Raw genomic sequence first — 25,457 nt, 5'->3', positions numbered from 1 at the left:
ATTTGTATTCTGCCTCCCTCCCAGTATTGGAACTCAAGGTGGCTTATAGTTTAAAAGAGCAATACAGTAAAAATATATACAAAACATGAATGTTAAAACTGATAGTTAAAAAAAAGCCTGTTGATTGAAATATGTTCTTATTTATATAAATATACCATCTTTTTAAAGCCTCTGTACTGAAGATTTGGCGCCTTATTGCATGAGAAAACAAACCTGAAACTGAGCCAGAGGGTAGCAGCTTTCTCCATGCCTTACTGCATGATGTTGTAGCACTTCAGTTCTGTTGCCACAGGAGACAGTTGTCACAGTGAAACCTTTGTCAAACTGATTCTTCTGGCTAGATAAAAAGACTCGCTTTGACAACTGTTTACTTTGGGGAGAGTACTGAAGTGCTACAGTGTCATGCAATAAGGCATGGGGAAAGCCACTACTCTCTGGTTTCATTTCAGCTTTGTTTCTTTGTGCAATAAGGGTCATGGTAACTTACACTGCATTTTAGTGCATATCTGTCCACCAAGTTAATTCAGTGGGATTTTGATAAGCAAGAGGTAGGATTGCAGTTTTACTTTACATTACTGTGGGAAGAGTAGGCCCTCATGTGCCCTCATGAAGTGCTTTGAAGCCCCAGACCCACTCACTCAATGCCATGTCTTTTTGTGTGTGTGTGTGTGTCTTACTTTGCATCACCATTGATTTATCTCCAAAATCCTATGGTTGAAACCTTTAGGGAAGTTTAACAAGCAGCTTATTTCCTGGATGTCTTACTGCAGTATGCAAAAACAAAAGCAGAACATTGAGCTGTGCAACAGCAAACAAAACACTGTGTATTATATGCATTAACAAGAATTTTAAGCACTAGAGCATTGTAATTGGGTGAATTATGTAATTCACTTTCTTTCTCAGGGCAAGGAACCTAAATCATTTCAAAAGTTTGGGATAAGTGGAGCTCTAGAGGCATTCACCGTGGTGCTTTTTTTTAAGAACCCTAAAAATATAAAAGCCCTTGCATGAAATTTATTCCATGTGGGTTTAGCAAAACTAAATTATATACCAAAGTTTGTCAGTCCCTCCCTTTTCCTTGTCTGCTCGGTGACAGTGTGAGTTGTTGGCAGGGGCTGCAGCCTAGTTGTGCTTTTGTTTGACTAGGGAATCTAAGTAATAAATTGACTGGAGAGGAAACATTTGTCCTCCTTGCAGTGGCCAGGTTTCTTTTTGTTTTTCTTTAAAAAGAGCAACAAATTACACCTGGAATACAAAAGCACAGTGGCTGGTTCTTGGAGAGAGAGAAACAGCTCAATCAAATGAAAGAAGAGAGGCACAGCAAATTATCAGTGGGAGTCTTAAAATGTATCTCATAGAGATGTCTGTGAAAAGTGCCTGTTTTGGGATCTGGATGGAACAATGAGAATAAGCAGAACTGAGAAAGAAGAAAAAAAACAGAGTTTAAATATAGCCTACTGCTTTTGTAGCCAATTGGGTAAATTGCAACTCCATGAGAACCTTTTAGTCTGCATGCACATTTGCCTTCCCACATACATAATGGTTCGTCCACTAATGGGATGGGTTTAACATAGAATGAAGATGCTTCATTTCCTGTCATTAGTTTGAGCATCTTTGAAGGAGAAAATTGAGATATTGAGAGTAGTACAAGGTTTTAGGATCTTGTACTGAAGATAGGTATTTTTAAAAATGTTTTCATGCATTTGGAGGGGTGGGGGTGTCTGTATGATTTTAGTCTTTAAAAGAAAATTTTGTACCAGAGTCATAAATGACAGAATAGGGGTGTAGAATGTGACTACAGTCACCCCTCCTAACATGCGGATCTGGAATCCACAATCTTGAATACTCACAGAGAGGTGACCACCATTGTTTCCAATGGGGCACGCTCATGGACATGCACCCCATTCAAGCCTATGGGGCATGGATATGAATGAGCCTCCGTTTTTGTGTGTGGGTTCGGAACGGTCCCCCGCAAAAACAGAGGGCCAACTGTATTTCTAAGTTTACTGCATAATTTACTACAAAGACATTGCTGCAACCAAACAGTAAAAATATGTGTTTCTCTAGCCCTCCTTTTACCACCCTTTCAAGGTTGATGATGCTCAAAAACTTTCAACTAGACCAAGGATGATGAGGGAAAAAGGGAAGGGGTAGGGAGATGTAAAAAGCCTTTGAAAAATCTTGTTATTATTTGTATTCTGCCTCCCTCCCAGTTTTGGAACTCAAAGTTTGTTAACTGACATATCCCTGTACTAGAAAATGTGAAATATCCTAATTCTCTGTATTTTTGAAAGTGCTGTCAAAATACAACATTTTCTAAGCATTTCAAATCTGATATCCCTAAGAATGAATGCAGTTCATCCATAAGCTTAGGCATATAAATCTTTGCTTAGTTCATTCTCATGCAGAATTTTTATCCCCATTGACTGAGAGTTTGTTTTTGTGTTTTGAGTAGTTGGAAATGCAGATTTTTATTCTGCAGACTTTACTCATGGAATTTTAAAAATGGTTTTACTGGATGTGTTGTTAGTACCTTTTAGCAATAATCCTGTCCTATGTTTGCTGTGTGTTTATGCATTGCTTAACAAAAGTGAAAGGTACTAGTATTGTTCAAAAGAATTATAGCAGTAGCTGTGTTTTGACCATAAAACCAAAGTCCATGTGGGGTAAAAGCCTAAGTAAAGTGGCTAAAAGACAGAAAATAAACCATAACACTGGCTTTTGAAGCTCATAGGCTTCTGCACTGAGATGAGAGTTCTATAGGAGAAGGAATTGGGTAGCATATGATGATCTACATTTTTTCTAGAAATGCTATTAAGGAACACTCTGTATACATAAAAAAGTTAGGCCACATCACCTATGACCATGAGCTTGACTGGGGACAAAGGCAGTAATGGACAGGCAATAAAAATTAACTTGTTCATTTGTAGTTACAAAGCCCCTCCCTCAGAGAAATATGCCTGCCTCTCTCCAGTATGAAGCCATAGTTCCCTTTGTATGAAAGTACTGTGAATGTATTTAGACCTGTCAGGGCTGTTAAGTATCGAGATAAATTTAGGTTTTTGGACAAAGAGCCAGATTGGTATAGTAGTTTTGGATCACTGTTCAGTCAGCAAAGCAATAGCAAAAGGCAATGGCAAACTTCTCTGTATAAACCTTGCCAAGATAGCAATGGGATTGGGTCTATATGGCACGTTACAGATCACCCAAAACGGGCGGTCTGCCTCTGCTGTCATTTGCAACGCGGAGGAGCCTCATCGTCCAAACCACGCAGCTCCTCCGCACTGCAAATAAGAAGCGCCAAAATGGCGCTTCTCTTTGCGGTGCAATTATGATGTCGCACACTCACGGCATCATATGCGCCGTGCGGATCTGCTACGTCAAGATGGCAGCGCCTGTGTGGAACGGGCACCGCCAGTTTGTACGGACTCGGTCTGTATTAGGGTTAGAGGCGTCCGGAAGGGACGCCCCTTCTCAACCCTAATATGCACCGAGTCAACCCTACTACGCCGCTTTGGCGCGTCTGTAACGCGCCTATGCTTGTTTGTTTTTAAATTATTTTTAACACAAACACTAACGTACAATAAAATACTATACAATCAAAATAAATAGGAGAGGGAGAAGAAGAACAGAAATAGAAGAGGAAAAAGAAGAAAGAAAGAAAATAAATAAATAGAAAGAGCAAAAAACAAGAAAAAAGTCATAAAACTGATAAATTGTAGGGCTCTGACCCCCCTCTACCCTGAAACTGTAATAAAAATTAAAAGGGGGAAATTATTCTACCATTACAGATCCAACTAAATAATCCTGCTAAAATTATTAATAGCCATAGCCACAAATAGTTATATTGTTAGATTTCTTATTGTACCAAAAGTCCATAAACAGTTTCCAGTCTTTCAAAAGGTCTTCCATTGGCTTATCCTTTAAAACCCATGTTAATAAGTTTCTTGATTGGGCACATCCCTTAATGTTTACTTTAATCTGTTTTGACTTTTCTCCTAGAATTAGGAGTAAAATTACTTTTCAACTCTGAAAAAAATCTCTTCCAATCTTACATTTCATGTTTTTCTTTCTTGTGCTCACATGACCGTATTTCTTTAGTGTGTTTTCCGTGTCTTTCTGTATAGCATATTAGGCAGCACCATTTTAAGTGTCTTGGCACAATCGTTTGTATTCCATTGCTGAAATTCTTTCTATGTTGTTTAACACTCAATAATTCTTGGACTTGTTCACCTTAAATTTGTCAGGGTAGAGTCCTCAGAACAAGTGTTTTAGACATTCAGATTTCTTCCAGATTCACCCACAAATAAAAGGGGTTTGCTAGTTTGTTTTTTTAAAGGAGAAGTGGGTACACCTCATAGGCTGCATCTGCACTCAAGAAATAATACAGATTGGCACCACTTTAACTGCCATGGCATCATACTATGGATTCTTGCAATTTGTAGTTTTGTGAGCTATTTAGCTTTCTCTATGAAAAATTGCTTTTGTTCCACAACAAGCTACAAGCCCCAGAATTCCATAGCATTCAATGATGGCAGTGTCAAACTGCATTATTTTTACAGTGCAGATGCAGCCAGACACCAATAGATGGGTTTTATTGTATAGTGCTTCAGTTTGTTTAATGTTGCCTTCAATCTACAAGGTTGTACTAACTCCAGTCCAACTGGCCCAACTCCAGAAAGCTAGGAGAGCTGGCTCTAAGAAAAGATGAACACTGTAGAGATGTTAGAAATTGTTTCAGTAATTTTTGGTCAGTTACATTAATTAATCTCAAACACATCTTAAAAGTAACTATACATGCTGGTAAGGTTTCCTAATTTAAGCAGAAGAATCAAATATTTCAAAAGGGCATGTAAGCCTTCAACAACTCAAAATAAAGAAAAACTACCTGTAGCAATAACAGAACCATAATCAAATTACTGCGCAAATATAGATAATATTGAAATCATTGGGTGGATCCATCACCTAGAAGTAACAAATCATTCACTGAGAGATTTCCATAGCAGCATTATGGAGATGGAGACACTGGTCCATTATAAATGAGATGTTGGCAAAAATAAAATAAAATAAAAATAAAGAAACAGGATCTATTAGAGAAAGCAAATAAACCCCACAAATGGAATTAGTAATAGACAAAAGTCTATTACTGCAAAGTCAAAATAAACAAGTAAAGTTTAGAAAAGATAAGCAACAATTTAAAGAGATAGGCACTGTGGGATGTGAATACTGGTTTTGATATTGTCATGGCTATCCCAGTGTTTTCTTGGTATACTAATGAACATATGCTGAATTGTCTTAGGCCTAATTAAGTAAACTGTGCAGTTACTATAGCAAAATTTGCATTAATGCAAATCAACTTTAACTGTACAGGCTTTTTCTTACTTAAATATAACAACATTCAGATTGGATGTCTAAGGCTTTCACAGATCAGCATTTAGCTGAAAACAGATGCTTTGCTATATTCAGCATTTCAGTAGACCTAGAGGTAATCCAGTAGGAAGATGTTGAAAGGTGTGAAATTTATTTTTAATTTGTATCTTTAGTCACTTATAACAGCAACATTACTACTTGGCTCAATTTCAAGCATCAAAATAACCATAGTTTTTTGTGGGTTGTCGGGTTATGTGGCTGTGTTCTGGAAGAGTTTATTCTTGACATTTACATCTGCGGCTGGCATCTTCAGAGAATTCTGGCATGGAAGTGAATTGCAAGGCCTCAGGGTGTCTATTTCATTAGTGATCCATTGTCTGCTGTGAAACTCCCCTGACCCTGGGTGGTTTTCATTTGCACTTGCTGAGTCTTGATTTTGGTGTTTTTCAGGACTGGTGTCCAAACTTTGTTTACTTTAAGGATTTGTTCTTTCCTGTTAAAATTGTCCAGGTGTTTATGGATTTCAATGGCTTCCCTGTGCATTCTGACCTGATAGTTGTTGGCATGGTCCAGAATTTCAGTGTTTTGAAATAGCATATTATGCCCAGGGTGATTTATAACATGTTCTGCTACTGCTGATTTTTCTGACTAACCCAGTCTGCAGTGTCTTTCATGTTCCTTGATTCATGTGTGAACACTGTTTGGTGGTCCCTATGTGTACTTGTCCACAGCTGCACTGTATGCAGTATTCTCCTGCAGCCATAAAAGGATCTCTCCTGTCCTTCACTGAGGAAGTATATTTTAATGAGGGATTACATCACAACTGATGCGATGGCAAGTGTCCATTGAAATGAGCAGTTGGGGAGAAGTGTGAACTTTCAAGATGTTTCTCAGAGACAGGTTTGAAAAAGGCTGGATGCAACACGAGGTTTTTGTTTGTCTGGCAGCTGTTAGTCTCTGACTCTTGTGAAGCAAACCATGAGGAAGCTGGTGGAGCTGAACTATGAAGTCCAGACTCCCAGCTATCCAAAAACACAAAGGACTACAATTTCCATCTGGGGTGTGAGTAAGGTTAGGAACATGTCCTAGTCAGTGAAGTCAGGATTTTGATTTGATTTACTGGTTTGGCTGAACATACGGTATTCTGTAACTTGTACTTTATGTACATGGTCCTTCATGTAGTGATAACCTGTTGCTATAGAACTTCCTTAGTTAGAATAAAGCTTTTCTTTAAAGTACACTGCCTCTTTGCATTCCTCTTCACATGCCTTAACTTAGGTAGTTCCTCACTGGGTTTGCAAATACTAGTGGAATTCCTGTCAATGTCCTCATGCATTGCTAAGGTATAATCAGTTAACCATCAGGTGGTGGCAGCAAGATTTGTTTTTAGATAAAAAGGTGGCCTCGAGGGATCCTATCCAGCAGGAGTAGAGAGGGACCACAGAGAACCTTCACAACTATGCCTAATTCTGTCCTGTGAAAGTTTAGCTATTGATCATACTCAATAGCCAGCTGTAGCAATTAACTTCTCACTTTTGCAGCATCTTCCTCCATATCTGCTACAAGAATAGGTGTACATTTTGCCAACATGTGTTAGTTGTTTAGTTTAACCACTAACCAACTAACCACTAACTATGGTCAGTCTACATGAGTTGGCTTCATAAAAAAATAGCTTGTGTTTAAAAACTGGCCAAGGGAAAATCAGGGTTAGTTAAAAACAATAGTGAAAGTTTCTGAATTTGTCCTTCATGAGGAAAGAGAGAAGGAAGGAGGCAGCGTGTATGCCTAGGAGAAGTCCAGGCTTGTTTATATGTTTCTGTTTATATGTTCTGGCATTCTCAAATTGACCTCCTCAGAATGTTCACTCTCCAGTTGGGAATTATTATTTCTAATGCTATTTTAAGGTGGGAGGGAGATAGGGAATTGGATGTTATATGCTTTGCTATATTTTTACTTGTGGTTTGTTGTGTTCTGTTTTTATTGTTCTTATGTTTGTTGTTACCTGCCTCGGGAGTCGGGATACAAATTATTATTATTATTATTATTATTATTATTATTATTTCTAAGGCTGCATCCGCCATGCAGAAATAATCCTGTTTGACAACACTTTAACTGTCATTCATAGTGTGAACGGGGGGCCTTTTGGAATCAGAGTTTTCCCCGTGGCAGACCTGGGATCGAATGCGGGTCATACCATCAGTGGGAATGAGGCTGTAGTTTGTTGTGACACCAGAGGAAGGTATTGAACCTTGCCTCCTGAGTTGTAGTACAGCATTCAAACCACTATCCAAAACAAATAGCAAAGAGCTCCTAAAGGATTTTTCCAAAATGACTGAATGGCCAACAAAGTAACAAATTCAATCTATGATCTCAAATGTGACACACTGTTATTTTTATTAAAATCTGAATGGTATCTATATTTAACAGTGTGAAGAATAGGTTATGCCTACCCAAGGAAAAAAGATCTAGCGTTCTTGGTGGATAATTCAGGGAAATCACCTATTCACTGTGCAGTAACAGGGAGACGGGGGAAGGAAATGGACTGAAAACGTCCGTTCATGTCAGTGGCAAATTCAGTTCAAATATTATTCCCAACTTTGAAGAAGCTATCCAGGATCCTGAAAATATCCCCAAAATAGCTCCAGCACCTTCAGTGCTCCTTTAAAATTCAGACTAAAACCCAAGGTAGATTCACTGCATCTGCTGACAGTGCAGCCACTACCTATTATATCTTCCATCATATTATTGTCGTCATAATACTCTCAGTAGTACAGGCACACTATTCATCACTCTGTAGCAACAGGATGGTAGAAAAGTACAGAAAGAATCATTAAGAGCATAGATCAGCTTTCTGATAAGACTTTTTTTAAAAGGGTTTTTGTTCTCTATTTCTGTGTGGAGTTAAACACTGCAATTATGCAAACATAGTAAATGTCTTATAAGAGTATGGATGAATAAAAGGAGTATTTCTGAAATAAATAAGATCTCTTGTTTACATTATGCATGTACATGTTGCTGTAGGTATCATTTTAGAAACGTTTTATCTTCACAGAGCAGAGAAATGCTTCTACTGGTTTTACATCTACTACAGTTTTTGTAAATTCTTGAATTTAAAATCTAATTATTTTTTTAAATATGCCCTGTCAGTCAAGCAGATAAAACAGGTTTCTTAAATAGTAATCAACTTAACCTGGCAGCTCTATAAGAAATGTAGTTTCTGGCAAAAGAATGGGATATTAAAACTGAACAAATGAATGAAAAATATGAAATAGAGTTATTTGTATAATATTAGGTTGAATCAGACCCAGTTATACTTAAAGTAACCCTACTGAAATCTATTGGTCTTAATGAAGTCCCATTGTTTTCAATGGCTCTGCTCCAATTGTGCTTAAGTTTGTTTTCCCCAATATATTGCAGTGTTTTTGTTTTTGTTTTCTGTTTTTGGCTATGTAGCAATTGTTGATGTTATTACATAAATCTCATGGCTTTTTGTCTGATATGGTTAAAAGTGGGACATACTGTAAAGCCATATGGGCTATCTATAACTGATAATGAGAGGAGTATTGGGAGAAGAAACATTTCTTCTAAATCTGGTAGAACCATCAAGTTCTATTCTATTTGTTACATGGTGCAGTGACATTAACCATTTGGGTTTCCACAGTGTACAGTACTTAATTCCATTGGAGTGTTCCATATCTTTGTGATTAGAAACACAATTTTTCATGAACCAGGTGCTGAGCAACTATATAAGTGGTCACTGAGTGGACACCATGTAGCCTAATGTGCCCCAATGGCATTTTTGCAGGCCTTGTCAGGTTGCTCATCTTCCAGGGATGACAAAACTGAACATTTTTGAAAAGCCTCCAAAATTGCTCCTCTTTTCTCTCTGAAATTTATAGCAAAATACATTACACATCTTTAGCACAATTTGCTCCTCAAGCAATGCCATCATTAGAACCACACTCCAATGGCCCCGTGAGTTTTGAGGATCCTGTGCAACTCCCCACCACCAGATTTGAGAATTTGTACATCCCTGGAGTAGTATTTGGTGTGACTACCTTTCATTTTCTCATAATCTGTTTCTGATACATTATGATATATTCCAGCATAGGAGGCAGTCATTGACACAGTTTCTAATGGGACAAAATCATGAAGTGACAGCTGTCTGAAGGCTGGATTATTAATAAAGTACTCTTGAGAAAGAAGTAAAAACAATATCAGCCTGCTTCTGCTATAATGTGAAACTCATTGTTCTGAACTTCCATGTGATTTGTGAGCCCAAACATTGCAGGGCTTTGAAAACTGTCAACAGAATCTGTGATACTCAGCATCAAAGATATGAGATCAGGGGTTAAAGTCTGCAAATTACAGCACTTCTGTTCTTTCAGAAGCATTGTCATCTATACTATTTGTGTACCTTGTTTTTTCTACAACATATGTATAACAAGAAGTTCATGATCCCTGCTTACCCAGGCTCCCTGTTTTGTAGAGAGTAGATGGAGAGTACAGCCATATTGTGACTGGTGATGTTGTCCTTATTGTTATCACTGGAAGCTCCTCCTCACCCTAACCGATCAGGAGGCTTGGCCAGTTTCTTGAGCAGATTTTAGGTGGTAGTCCCTGGAAGCTACAGGCTTAACTCCAGTTTGCTTTCTGGGTATAAAAGGACCTCATCTATTTTGTTCTAAAACTTTAGCACCCACACTCCCTCTGTCTGAAGTGTCTGATGTGTTTGATATGGCTGAAGTACAAGTTATCTGGAAGACACACTCCACCATATGAGTCTGTCAATATTTTTCAGATCTTCAAGGTAGGCTGTTTCCCCATTCCACCATCGTCACCGATACATCTCGTGGTACATAGAAAATGGCTGCTCCTTGGCTCTGAACCCGCTTTTTAGAGAGGCTAGACTGGTGTACTCATTCCTATCCTTCCATAGGCTGGAAAAGACCATTTTTGTTTGTGCAGACCTTCAGTGACTGTTTGCTCAGGGAGAAAAATTCTTGCATAATGCTTATTTCTTATCTCTTTAATGGTAATGTTTTTAGCTGGTTTTATCACTACTGGTAGTTTGATTAAACTTTAAACTTTTATATGATGCATTTTGTTTGATGTTTTTAGGAGTATTTGTTTTAATTTTTGCAATCTGCCTTGAGTGTTGAACTCAGGAAGAAATTGGAAATGATGATGATGGGTGGAATTCACTAAACCTGATATAAATTCATAACCACCTTAGTTCCATAGCTATGCAGTGTCTACCTGCCCTCCTGTGATGAACCCTGAGGGCAAAGCCCTGTGCGTGACTATTACTCTCAGGGGATCCCTTAAAAAAAAAGGAACTTTTCGCTGCCACCACCCAGTGAATGAACTCCTCCCCCCCCCACACACACTGGGACTTGTGAGGGATAGACAGAGAGAGATCTAGTTTCCTTTCTTGCTCACCCAGAGCAATCAGTAGCCGAGTTAAGGCACGTGTATAGGAGCAGAGAGACAGCAGATGCTTTTTTAAGAAAGAAGTTTATTTTGAAAAGGGATAGAATAGGATAGAAAGAATTTATATCACTCTTGCAAAGCCCCCTTGCCTTGCAGGTCCAAAGAACATAGTTATAGAGTTCATTCCACACAAGCCAATGTTGAAAATAACAAAAGGCCTAAACGCACTAGCTACCACATTCCTAACTACTCACGGAAGATGGGATTTATAGTCCTTTTGAGTTCCTGGATGCAGGGAGGGCCCCTTGCCGCTCGACCTGCATTCCCCTGAGTCTGTGTCCCCCAGACTCCAAGAGACATCATCTGGTCCCCCCCTCAGGAGAGGATCAAGGGCCCACATGGCTGCACAAGCCTTTTTGAAGATTTCCCATAGAAAGTTCTTGAATCTCGCGGTCCTACTCTCTGATTGGTCAGTTAGACCTTGCATCAGCTATGATGCCACAGCTCATTAGCATGTGATGTCATCTCTTATTAGCATGTACCTCCTCCCAGATTAACCCTTTGTAGTTCAGGAGAAGCCTCAGGTGACTGGAGGACCAGTCATCACACCTCCCATCCATACTTACCAGGCAGCAGCTGCTGCAATTGATGAGGATCTATTCTCCTGTTGATTGAGAAGCAACTGACTGATATTCCCACTCCCTCCAGTGAATGACAGGCAGAAGCAGAGCCCCTAGAATCATAGAGTTGGAAGAGACCACAAGGGCCATCCAGTCCAACCCCCTGCCATGCAAGAAATTCAAATCAAAGCATCCCCGACAGATGGCCATCCAGCCTCCGTTTGAAGACCTCCAAGGAGGGAGACTCCACTACACTCCGAGGAAGTGTGTTCCACTGTCGAACAGCCCTTACTGTCAGGAAGTTCCTCCTAATGTTGAGGTGGAATCTCTTTTACTGCAGCTTGCATCCATTGCTCCAGGTCCTAGTCTCTGGAGCAGCAGAAAACAAGCTTGCTCCCTCCTCAATATGACATCCCTTCAAATATTTAAACAGAGCTATCATATCAGCTCTTAACCTTCTTTTCTCCAGGCTAAACATCCCCAGCTCCCTAAGTCGTTCCTCAGAGGGCAAGGTTTCCAGACCCTTCACCATTTTAGTCGCCCTCCTTTGGACACGCTCCAGTTTCTCAGGCCTGTTACAGACAGGCCAAAATAAAACTGCTTTGAGTTACTTTGGAGGTATGGTATTTCAATGATGCATGAGTCCTAAGAGTCCAAAAGCCACACCAAAGCTGCACTCCAGTCCTTAGGACTGGAGCGTGCCTTTGGTGCAGCTTTTGGACTCTTAGGACGCATGCATCATTGAAATACCATACCTCCAAAGTGACTTGAAGCAGCTTTATTTTGGCCTGTCTGTAACAGGCCTCAATGTCCTTTTTGAATTGTGGTACCCAGAACTGAACACAATATTCCAGGTGGGGCCTGACCAGAGCAGAATACAGTGGCACTATTACTTCCCTTGATCTAGACACTATACTTCTATTGATGCAGCCTAAAATCGCAATTACCCTTTGCACTGGAGATTGCTTTCATGAGTGGGGTCAGGTGGGACCATTAGACAACTGCTTCCCCATCCACAAGGGAAAAGACCTCCTATCAGTGGTAGTGGCTGGTGTCCAGGAAGGAGGAACTGAAGGACTTTCACAGTCCCTACATTGCCTCTAAACTAGGAAATATGTAGGGAGTGTGGGCTTTTCGGGCTAAGTGGCTGTGTTCTAGAAGAGTTTATTCCTGATGTTTTGCCAGTATCTGTGGCTGGCATCTTCAAAGAATGCTAGCATGGAAGAGAGTTAGGTGTGTGTGTATATATATACTGTGTGACCCTGGGTAGGGAGGGGTGATAATCTGTATACTGTTCTGTTCATGGCAAGGCCTCAGGGTGGGAGGACATGCAAAGAGGGTTAGTGTCTGCTTAATTAGTGATCATTGTCTGCTGGGAAAGCCCCTGACCCTGGGTGGTTTCCCATTTGCATTTGTTGAGTCCTGATTTTGCTGTTTTTCAGGACTGGTAGCCAAATTTTGTTTACTTTAAGGGTTTATTCTTTCCTTACCCTTAAAGTGAACAATATTTGGCTAACTGCTGGACCCTTTCCTTCAACAGAACACTGGGTTTTTTGTCCCCCAACCCCCCACCCCTCTCTTTTTCTACCTGACTTATCTTTCAACATATAGGTAAAAGGGACATGAAGTGGACTCATGTATCTGGAGATTTCAAAAGTTAAATTATGGTTAAGGTCCAAAACACACTGCAGAAATAATCCAGTTTGAGACTGCTTTAACTGCCCTGGCTGAATGCTAAGGAATTCTGGAAATTGTAGCTTTGTGTGACAATTAACCTTCTCTGTCAGAGACCTCTGATGCCACAATAAACTACAATTTCCAGGATTCCCTAGCACTGAGCCAGGGAAGTTACAGCGGTCTGAAACTCGACTGTTTCAGCAGTGTGTTTTGGACCTGAGTTGAGAATTTGCTGGCAGCATTCTCTTAAGTTGTCAATTTACGTGTCGCTAAGTCCTAGAAAAATTAGAGTGATAATTCCCAAGTAAATATAGTGTAATGTGTTCAGATGTCTCAAGGATATTGCTTGAGCTTTGCCTACTAAATGTTATCCTAGTATGATGAATATCTTAATACTTAAGCCTTCATTGTATGTCTGACAATAGGTTGATTGATTTTTATTTACTACCTAAATTTCAGATCTGGCAATGTGGAGGCTCACTTGAGATTGTAACATGTTCACATGTTGGCCACGTTTTTCGAAAGGCTACACCTTATACCTTTCCTGGTGGTACTGGTCATGTAATTAATAAGAACAATAGACGACTTGCAGAAGTATGGATGGATGAATTTAAAGACTTCTTCTACATAATATCCCCAGGTAAGGAAATATGTCTCAATAATTTTTATGAAAGATATATAATAAAGTAAATGTGTCATATGTGCCTTGAAAGATATTTGTTTTGAATTTAAATGGTACTTAATACTTCAGTTTTTGTTCCTACCAACTTTTATAATTTTGTAGATAAAACAAACACTACAATATTTCAAGGATGCAGTAGAGACACCTGAATTTGTTGGTCTTGGGAGTACAGAAAGGGCAATTTAAGGATAGTCTTGCCCTGTTCCATGAGCTAGACTTTTAAAAAAAAGAATTAAGTATAATTAATATTAACAGTGCATCATTAAAAAGTCCTGTTGATTTTGATAAAGTTAAAATAGGCTCTGTAATTAGTTTTCACATAGAAAATCTAACCAACCAAATAACAAATGCAGAGGGAAAAGCAATAAAGAAAAAGGCTTTTAAACTAATAAATATGTCAGACAGAATTTGATTTGTTTAGAACTCTTTCAAGGCACCATGCAGTCTTTGTGGACTCTTCTGATCTTATCCGTTTATGCTCAGGGATGGGGAAAGCTCTGTTTTGTTTTGTTTTGTTTCTCTGAAGCTCACTTTCATTTTTTTTCTTTTTTCATATCCGGTTGTGAAACTTTGATTATTATTTATTTATTTATAAATAATGGAATTTAATTGTGCATTTAAACACATTTTCCCTGATGTGTGAATTTCTCTACATATTTCAGTTAACGTGCATATTTTTTCAATTATATGAACATTTAGTAGTTGGCCTTTCATAAAGTACTCAGAGTGTTGTGTATATTTTATTTTTCTGAAATTCCCCATAAGCCTCACACATGTGCAAATTATTGGGGTATGTTTTTTCTCCCACCATGAATCTCTGGAAGTGCCAAAAAGCTACTTTAACCCGAAGCTGGAAAATCCAGTTGAATTTGTTTTCCATTCTCAGTCCTAAATCATTATAATAATATTTTTAATAATAATATTTTTTATTTGTATACCGCTTTTCCTCCAGATCAAAATAAAACTTTTCCAGTTTGTGGCTATGTTATAAGTAAAGCTGCTTTCATCACTGTTAGCATTTTTTCTACTGACCTGGAAACACATAAACCAAAACAGCATTTTCCATCACACTATATTTGACTGTATTCCACTACTTGTACCTTGCTAGGTGAAAATATGGCTATGATTTGGTATATTTTGATGAAATAATTTTAAAGCAATGCTTGCATTGGACATTCTTGTTCTGGCTATGCATTTGACTTAGATCTGGTAATGTATTTCTATAGCTAGGGATGAACTCACAAAATAAATCAGTGACTGGCAATTCTAGAAAGTTTTTGTCTTCAGTATCATAGCTTTACAAGCTTCAGATTCACTTCTGTTGAACAATTCTTCCTTTCTCCTCATGACTGGACTCTTGAGAAGTTTGTTTTTTCCTTTTGTTTGTGTGACATCAGACCTTCTTGTTATAAACAAACATCTACTGCATTTGTGAAGTAACAGGGCAGGAATGTTGCACCCATGGTCTAAATTTCTTTTCCCATTTCTGTGATCTCAGTAAGATGCTAGTTAGGTTTTGTCCCATATTTCTCCATGTAAGGCACAAGAATTCACTGGATGGGTAGTTGAATTGTGTGCAATATTTAAAGCAATATTGTCATTGTTGTTCCCATTAAGTCATTTCCCGCTTGCAACGACCCTAAGGTCAACCTATTATGGAGTTTTCTTGGCAAGATTTGTTCAGAGGAGGTTGGCCATTATCAGTGATAACACCATTAACTATCTGTGACTACAATATATGACTGCCACGTACAGTTAGGTGCAATCTACATACATGTCTATCCTATTCTGCAAGTAACCACAAAGGGATAGCAATCATTGGACAACTAGAGGGAGTTGTATTTTTCAAGAGGAACAACTATTTTCACATGCCTTTGCTTTAAAGCTATTTCTACATGGTTCCCCACTCCCGTAAAGAAGCAGAGGTTTTAGTAAGCTTCTAAATAACAAGAAATCTTTGAAAGAAAATATATGCAGTTTGCAAACATAGTACCCACACAAGCATGGCTTGAGCATTTGTATCCTGTACCATATAGTTACAAACACATCCATATAGCATGTACAGTCACCTCTCCGCTTTTGCGGACATGATATCCGCGTCCCTCACCCATTCACGGAGAGTAAATGGAGGGGGACAAAATGGGCACACCCATGGCGTGGTACACATTCAAATAAATGGGGCTTGAATATTGCAGACTTTCCATTTTTGTGGGGGGAGGGGGTCAGGAACAGATCCCCTGCGAAAAAAGAGGGGCGACTGTATTAAATTCCTAATTTAAAAGTTGCCTTGAATATAATAATAATAATGATAATAATAATAATAATAATAATAATAATAATAATAATAGGATTTATTTATATGCTGCCCAATCACTGGGAATCTGGTCGGCTTACAATAGAGGGGATAATAGACGGTTCCCTGCCCTCAGGCTTACAATCTAAAAAGACATGACACAAAAGGAGAAGGGAACTTTCCCTTTCAATTGATAGTAAGACCTGGGAAAATATATGAACTCATTTACCATTCTTTCCCTCTGAGCCTGGACCAAGGCAGATGGACTGGAGGGAGAGCTCTTCTTCTTCAGGCTAAGCCTGGTGGAGCTGGGCCTGCCTGGTCAACTCCCTTGCAGGCTGGAGGATGGCAATTATGGAAGGAGGAGTCTCTTCTTCCAGGCTAGCCCTGATGAAGCTGGGCCTGCCTGGTCAACTCCCTCATAGGCCGGAGGATGACAGTTATGTAGTGAGGGAGGAGAAGGATAAACATTACTATGAGAGACCGCATACAAATATAAAAGGTCCAATAAAACATATGGAACCTTAATATTTAATTTTTAAAATCAGTGACTTGGTCTAAGAAATGAGGGTAAAAATATTTATAAATGATGTAAGTGATCATTTTTATGCAGTATTGACTAAAATACTGAAAAGTATAGATATAACAAATGCCTGTGGCCAGTTGTAGAACTTCCTTTTAAATTCATTTATACATGATAGTAAGGCGGGATACATACCGCCACATAGTACGTATTGTATACGTACTAGGGTTAGGAAGGGGCGGTGCTTCCGCACCCCCCTAACCCTAGTACGTATACAATATGTACAAGATGGCGGCGCCCCTTCCACATGGGCGCCGTCATCTTTACGTACTGGACGCATAGCGTCCAGACGTGTCGCGGCGCCTATGACATCGCGAGTCCCCGCCAGGCGCCTCGTGATGTCATAGAGGCGCCGCAAGAAGAAGCTCCGAAATGGAGCTTCTTTTTTGCTCCGCGCGGGAGCCGCGCAGTTTGACTGCTGCAGCTCCCGCGCGGAGCAAACGGCGGCAGCGGGGAAGCGCCGCAAAGCGGCGGTTTGTATCCCGCCTAAGTTGTTTTTAATGGGACCTCCTTAATGAGACCATATGCCTATGATTGAATGGCTAATATGGTATTTACTTTTGTATTCAGTTACTTATCAGCTTAATCTATGTTACACTGGCGATTATTATAAATATGGAATTCATTTTATAGAACCTGAAGAAAGTTCAGTTTTCTGTTAAAACTGTTATTTTAGCTTCCAGCTAACTAATGTAGTAGATAATTTGAAGTAAAGTGACTCAAGGCTGAAATGGCTCTTTACTGAATTTTCACTCTTTCGAATGGAAAAGGTGTTTTCTTGCCTTGATCAAAGTCAAGAATTTAAAACTTCAAATTGTAGCTTTGATCAGAAATAAAGCAACTATATTTATTTGTACAGCTGGCTTTCTAATAATTGGTGCTTTCTTCTTGACTAGTGGAAGCTATGAAATTTAGGGAAATTTTTATAACGTGTAACAAGCTTTATGAACCAAGGCTATTTAAAAAAGAATAAGTGGGTGAATATGTGAAAGAAAAGCATAGCCTTGTTATGTTTCTCTGCAGCCATCATGAAGACAAATATAATACAGCCATAAACTTTCTCTCATGAAGTGAAGAACCCCCTTGAACATTATTAACATTTTTCTGTGTTCATGAAAGCTTCAAAAGCTTAATGCTGATCAGCGCTAAAATGTCAATAGTCCTGTCCAGCAACAGATGTCCAAGATTATAGAACTGTATCTCATGCACACATATGTATTTAGGATTATACTCTGCTTTCACTGTCTGGGGGCAATGCCACTCTGTCTGAATTTGAATTATATTGCTTCACAGTCCTACTTGTTCTGGATTTAATTCCTATGATAATCATTTTTTCTTAGCCTATTATTTTCATTGGAGAGGTATGTTTACCGCTATACAAAAGAAGGATTTTGAATTCTTTGGGGCAAAACAGACTGGCCAAAAGGAGCAGCCAAAGGCTGCTCTGGCCACGGTCGGGCAGAGACTGTGGTGACCACATGGCCTGATCTCAAAGCTCCTTTTTGTGCCAGCTTTTCCAACTCTCCCCATGGCTTCTGGCCACATTGGGGACGTGCATTGTCTGAACGCTATGCCCACAAAGCAGCCAGAAGCCGCTTCATTTGGCCCTAATCTGCCAAAACTAATTTTCTTATTCTTTATTGTTATGTATTTCTCTTTCACAAATGTAGATATTATTTTGTTGTTTACTTTGAGGCCTTTATCAGAAAGCTTCAATTTAATATTAATTTTGTGCTAGGAAAGTAGGTTCAGCTAATAACTGCACGTTTTGTAATGCAACGTTCAATTGTAATTGCTTTTGTGATGGTTTTCTATTTTGATTAAGTTTTTAATTATACTTAGTTTAGAACAGCATCAGTTTTCTGAGACATAGGGCAAAGGTTATATTCAATAATTACTTCAGAAACAAAGCAAACACTTTAAGCTAACAAAGCAGATACCAAACATTTTTAAAAAAAAAAACTTTCAGGATTATTGAGACAATGATTAATTATGAAACCATGTTCCTTTGAAAGTGTTTACAATGAGTAAATTAAAGTAAATGTCACTCAATCTTTTGCTTGTTATCTTCCCCTTTTTATTCCTTGCTTTTCCACCTTAGAGTCACATGCTTATAAAGAAGTATATCTCAATAGGTTTGTTTGTATTTACTCCCAAGTAAAATGTGCAGGACTGCTGCTGCAGTCCTTGAACACGTTTGTCAGCCCTTGTGTAAGCCTGCCTCTAACGACACAAAGTGGGAATCATTTCCAATACTTAAAACTACACTTTCAATTGTATTAATGCTTTTCAAATAAAATAGATCTAAATTCCTAATTTTAGATATATATATTAGTCTCATATTTAAGCACTCTGAATATGATGCAGTGGTTGACTTCTCCAGGTAGTACAGTGAAACCCAGGGGAACAAGAATAGGTATGATTCCTTCCCCATGGCATCTTCCCAATATATCCCCACAAATTGTCTCTGGAGTGCTTGGAAACCCCACAGAGCCAATTTTCAAGAAGCCCAGAAGGATGTGAAGAAATGGCTATGGTGGAACAAGGGATTTTAATCAACTAGTAGACACAGAAGACAAGAAATTACATGCACAAAAACATACCTCTGAATTTTCTGCAGAATGAAGCCAGAATTGTAAAGATTGTTGTCACTCCAAGACTCTCTTCTTCAGGGATTCCAGACACTAAAGAACCATGGTTTTGACAAATTTTTCAAATATTTGGTGAATATTCATTCTATCCTTAGGGTCTCTCTGTGTAACTCTTTACATGCCTTAGCAAAGACGCCATCTATACATACCCTGAGTTCTCCCTGGTGCAAAATGCAGTGGCAACTCTAGTAAGAATATTAAAAACAATTTGAAAAGAAGATGAGTCATGCTGAATATTTCCTCCCCCCCCCCCCCCACACACCCTTAAATATATATATTCAGCCAGCGAGATGTCTACAATACATATTTTATATCTGAGTAGGGATTTTGCTCCATAAAATATATTTTGTTTTAAACATTGTTATCCAAAAAGATGTGTTTAAAATAGTCATTATGAACACAAATAAATTGTTGATTGCATACCAAATTTTCTTTCTAGATAGGAGATTCATAATTCCTAAAACATACAATCTTTCATTTGTCAACAAGATGAATAGAAAATATTTGGAAGGTTTGTTTTTCTCCAGTACCATGGAATATTTATACAGGTCCAACCTAGATGATGAGGAAATTAAAATAGCTTTAAAAATGACCCTACCTTGGATCACCCATTGATCGAAACAAAGATTGCTGTCAGGAAATCAGAAGGAGACAATTAAGTTTATCGCACAGGCCCCTGGAATAGGCCTGGCGCATTACAAATGGGAGTGGGATGGGAATGGGAGGCAGCATAGAATGCAGTTTACTGCACAGGAGAATGCTGCCACCGCCGTCATAAATTCCCATTCCGTTCTGGATGCATTCCCCAGGGACCAATTTTCGGGAGTGCTTCTAAACAGTTCCCAAAAATCGGTCCCTGAGGAATGCATCCTGAACAGAATGGACACATCCGGTGGTGGCGGCATTCTCCTGTGCAGTAAACTGCATTCTATGCCGCCTCCCATTCCCATCCCGCTCCCTTTTGTAACACAACAGGCCCATTCCAGGGCCTGTGCGATAAACTATTAGGATTGGGGAGGGCAACTATGGAAAAACTAGACAAGATCCTAAAGTGCCAAGACATAAAACACTAAAGTGAGGATTCTCCAATCCATTATATTTCTCATCACCATGTTATGGATGTGAGAGCTGAACAGTGCAGAAACCAGATAGAAAGAAAATAAACTAATTTGTGATGTGGTGCAGAAGAGTGCTGAGGATAATGTGGATGGCCAAAAAAACAAAGAAATGAGTCCTTAAACAGATGAAGCCTGAATTCACCCTGGACTCCAAGATGACTAAACTGAGGCTGCTTTACTTCAGCTGCATTGTGAGAAGGCATGAGTCATTAAAAAAAGAAAATAGTGCTAAGAAAGGTGGAGGGTGGTAGAAAGAGAGGAAGATTACATACTAGGTGAAAAGACAATCAAGGAGGTCATAGGCTTGAGCCTGCAGGACTTGAGCAGAGCACTTGAGGACAGGGGGGGATTGGAGGTGTCTAATACACAGGATCGTCATTAGTTGAAGTCAGAGTCATGTAACAGCAACAACAATATTTCACAGTGCTTTTATAGATTACTTTGAATATCACATAATTGGAAAAAAATTCCCCCACTTTTCACATAGAATCCTGTATCACAGGATACTGTAGGTGATGCTATAAAATTAATTTTCTCAGTCCATTCCTGACAAAATGCTTACTTTCCTTCTCTGTGGGTAATTCATTTGCTGGGGAGGGGGGAGGGGAGGCAACTTAGGCCCAAAACACACAAGCCTAAAGAAGCAGCTTTTGGACATGTACCATTTATACACCTCATGTCTCCGACATGACCAGAAGCCATGCTGAGGCCATGCTCCAATCCTTTAGACTGAAGCAAAAAGGAGCTTGGATAATGGCAGTGTGGGTTGGGGCCAGTGGCAATGACCCACTTTTGGAGTGGGTTGTGAGGTCACTGTGGTCCTGAACCACTTATGGCTGGAATGGCCTTGGGCTGCTCCTTCCTGCCCATCTGTTCTGGGACATAAATGGCTAAATATGGTGTTAAGGTCAAGTTCCCCAATTGTTAATGCACAGGCCAGGGTTTGTTTCCTGGGTTTGGCCATAAAATCCACTGGGTGATCTTGGACAAATCACATGCTCAAGGGAAGACCATTGCAAACTTTCTCTGAAGAAACTAGCCAAGAAAACTCCATGATTAGCACTTTAGAATTACCATAACTTAGAAACTAATTGAAGGCACACAACAAGAACAACAGATTAGAGCAAAGGTGCGAATCATATGGTGGTCAAGATGTGACAGGACTGCAGCTTGCAAGATTCTTTGGCATTGGCTATGTTGTCTGCTGAGGCTGGGAATTGTCATCTAAATACATCTTAAGGGCCACATGATCCCTACCCATACTAGACTGGAAACTTGCCATGGATTTGAGTTCCCTCCTCTGCTAAGCAGGATCTAATCTATTCTTTTGTTTCCTGTTTTTGTGCAACCCTAGCTTGGACTGGCATGTAGCTAGGGCACATTATGACTAATACTGATCCCCACCATGGTGTAGTGGTTGCAGTGTTGGACTATGATTCTGATGACCATGTTTCAAATCCCCTCTCAGCCATGGAAACTCACTGGGTCGCCTCAGACAAGGTTCTCCTTGGGGTCACCATAGCTTGGAAACAATTTGAAGGCACACAATAACAACAATGGCTAGTGTTAACTAACCAGAATTGTTTACATTTCATGCCTCACAAAACCACATACCTACAAAAGGCACACACTGGTTAGAGCAAGCAAAGAGAAGAGAAACAGATAATTCTATGTGTATGTGTGTGATTTCAAAGGTCTCAGGAAGAACTTTCTGAAAATTGTGGTTTTGAAACCATCTTTGCTGGAAATGTACTGTTATATGGTTATGGCTTCATTGCATAAAAACCTGAGGTGGGTGTCTGTATAGAATCCTGTCAGATTTATACGTACAATAGGAGAGTGGAGTGCTGGATCTCTTTGCTCATTTTCATCCTTGTCATTTCATTTCAAAATGATTTCCAGTCACTGTTTTGGACTTTCTGTGTTATGGATTGAAAAATTACTATATTTGGAAAAGTTAGTATACATTATTATTATTATTATTTTATTTTTGTTATTGCAATTCTTCTAAGATGCTTCCAGAAACTGTAGAGGCAGTCTTCTAGGCAAGGATCTTTTCTTTGCAGTCTTTACTACTGCACGTTTATTCTTTCAAATCTTTTCTGAGGCAAGCAGTTCTATCAGACTGGATGGTGAAAAGAGAAAAAGAAATTGAAACTATAACTCAAGGGGAAATGGGTGCTTGGGATAATTGTCTCCTTCTGATTCTATATCTGTTCTGCTTTCTGCTGGTGAATGTGTAGGCATATTTTCCCCCTCATTACTTGTGTATAACACAGTATATTCCCTTGGAATGCCTTGTGCCTGTCTCAAAGCAATCTTTGTTCCTTTAGCTTGTGCTTGTGCGTAATTTCAAAGATTTCAGAAAGACCCTTCTGAAAATTGTGTGACTTTGAAATTATCATTGTTGGAAATGTACTGTTATATGGTTATGGCTTCATTGTATAAAAACCTGAGGCAGGTTTCAGTATAGAATCCAATCTTCCTTGGAAATAGTATTTATGTTCCATGGTCAAGTACATGTATCCAGCACTTAACCTGTCATACCTGTACAGAAAACATCATACCACTGCTGTCGGGTCTCCCAAAATTAAGCATTTAAATTGAAACCAGTGGCCTAAATCCAATCACTAGTTCCAGGTCAAGTAGGCCCATTGAATGAATTACTGAGTGGTGGGTCAATATTTACATAAATCCCATTGATTCTCTGGGTCTATGTAAGTGGAGACTGGCTGTTGGATTTAGGCCATACAGAATATATACACTTGTACACTGTGATGAGATTGGTGTAAACTGTAAAAAGCTCACCTTAATTGAAATTCATGGACTCTACTACTAAAAACAGCAGTAGCTGAGTAGTTCAGACTATGGGATTGGATCCAGACTTTGACTCAGCAAAGTTCTGCTGATGTTGGATAAAGGAAACTGTTTTCAGTTCCTTCTCCCCAACACTGCAGCCCTCAGTGCCACATCCCATATTCTTCTAAAGGGTTCAGTAGAACAGCACAGATCAGAGAAAACCGCCACCCCTCCCACCTTTATTTAGCACAAACATGGGCAGTTTTGTTCAGTCCAGGAGCCAGTTTTTTGCCCTGACAACCTTTGGTTGCTGCACAGACTCTGGCAAATAATGCCATTAAAAAAGAAGATAATAATAGAAGTGGCCAATTCCAGTCTTGAAAAACTGGCTTTTAAAAAAAGCACAGTATGAAGAGAGGGCCTCCTGCCTTTTCTGGTGAATTTCAGGAGACCTAATTTATCCTTTATGTGTGAAAAAAGGCAGTCTGAGGATGTCAAGGCTGCAAAGCAACTTGGGGGGGGGGGCAGGGTATGTGTGGCTTCAGAGCTACACTTTGTCCATGCTTTTAGAAGGAAATCTCCATGGGATTCCAATTCCCTCCATGAATGGTAGAGATTTTCATTAATGGAAGAAAAAATCTGGGTCCAAGCCATTGACTAGAAAGCCTGAGGATTTACAATCTCTAGAGGTTTAGAATTAATCCCTGTAAACAAATAGTAAGCACTAAGTTGACTGACTATTAATAGGTTGGCACGACTACCATAGAGAAAATTCCTTTTAAATCTTACTTTTATGAAAGCTGCAAAAAGAAGCTGCTTGAGGACTGTCAGTACTTTGCTTAGCTTTTGCAAGAGCTAAGCAATTACCCTGCCTAGCACAAGCATCTATATTTATCACTTTCCCCATAGCGCATGCTAACTCTACGTTAGTATGATTAAGCTATCTGGGAAAGGTATATTTAGATTAACTGGGGAAAATGAAAATCCATATTAACTGTAATTTACCAGTCTGCTTCATGAATTAAAGGCAGAAGTTAAATTTGCTGACGTCCATTTTCAAAATAAAGTAAAGATATGTGTGAAAGGAGTTGATCTCTTGTTTTGCTGATGTTCTACTGATTGAAGGAACTGATGGCTTATTCTTTAAGGCTTGCAAGGGATTTGTATCTTAAGACTTCTGGAAGCTTACCTCTGCCTGTAAATTTGATATAGTGCTACAGAGTCTAGAATCTAAGTGCATTTTAAAGACATTTCCCATCTTCTAGAATATTTCATGAGGCACATTAATGTTAATTTTATTATAACCTTCTATTTGCACAGTAGGTACTTGATTTAATTTTTATTGGTATGATGGTACATGTGTTTATTTTGAAACAGTTGAGATATGGATGGGAGAAACTGTGTCATACCACATGGGGACATGTTTATAACTACTGTATATTAATAGGACAGTTATAAGGATTTCAAATGTCCTAATCAGAAGCCTGGAAAAATAAACACATAAAATCAATGGAAAGATTAATTTTAAATTGGTTTATTAAGCTGCATGAAGTAGCTAGCTGTTTTATGTGTGTTCTACTTATTTTGCTAATAGCTTATTGTGGAATTTCTAGGATGGGGTAGGGATTGGAATAATTACATTTTCTAAACTAACTGCTACCCCTAAAGTAATTGGGACATATAAATATTTTAATAAATAAATAAGATTGTTCATACAGAATCTCTTTTTGTGCATGCAAGCAATCCCAAGTATAGTCCTCCCTTCCCTTACGTAAGGGGAAAATCACGTGTGCTCGCACCCCATTGAAAATAATAAGGTGCGTACACATGCTATTCATAACGTTGTGCCACAGCTTCAGCATATGCTGAAAGCCACAGAAGGGAAGCTTGTGTATGGCGCGGGCTCACTGCATCAAAAATGTTAGTCGTAAGATGAGATCTCGTGTATGTATCACATGGCTTTTCAAATAATGCTGCTAGGATCATGGGAATTCTTACAGAGTAGGATTTGGTCTATTGTTTCCTGTTTAACATATTACTCACTTGTTCCAAACACACACTCAAAATTTATTTGCTGAGCAGTTGCTGAGCATTTCCCTTGTGGATACGTGTAGGAAAACAATGTTTAATTGCAATTAAAATTATCTCTTTTCAAAACAATGCCAGTAGTACTTTATTTATGTTGTATTATGACTGTCAACAGTCTGTCATTCTATCATGCAACAGTTAGG

At 39.0% G+C, this 25,457-nt stretch overlaps 1 protein-coding gene across 12 annotated transcripts in view; it reads left to right on the top strand.

Annotated features, from left to right (window-relative positions):
• The window catches only part of GALNT13 (polypeptide N-acetylgalactosaminyltransferase 13), a 360,918-nt gene that overhangs the window by 212,420 nt on the left and 123,041 nt on the right, over positions 1-25,457 (top strand). For all 12 annotated transcript variants that reach the window (XR_016280868.1, XR_016280866.1, XR_016280867.1 and 9 more), the window contains one exon: positions 13,560-13,740. Coding sequence is in view for 7 of the 12 variants with exons in the window: in XM_089520006.1 (XP_089376132.1) it covers positions 13,560-13,740 (181 nt within the window). In the remaining 5 variants the exon portion in view is untranslated. The remainder of the gene's footprint in view (positions 1-13,559; positions 13,741-25,457) is intronic.

This window comes from Sceloporus occidentalis, unplaced genomic scaffold (assembly GCF_023333645.1).
Source record: "Sceloporus occidentalis isolate IW3139 unplaced genomic scaffold, rSceOcc1.0.p SCAF_4, whole genome shotgun sequence".
Classification (NCBI taxonomy): domain Eukaryota; kingdom Metazoa; phylum Chordata; class Lepidosauria; order Squamata; family Phrynosomatidae; genus Sceloporus; species Sceloporus occidentalis.
This window is presented reverse-complemented; position numbering and strand designations above follow the sequence as displayed.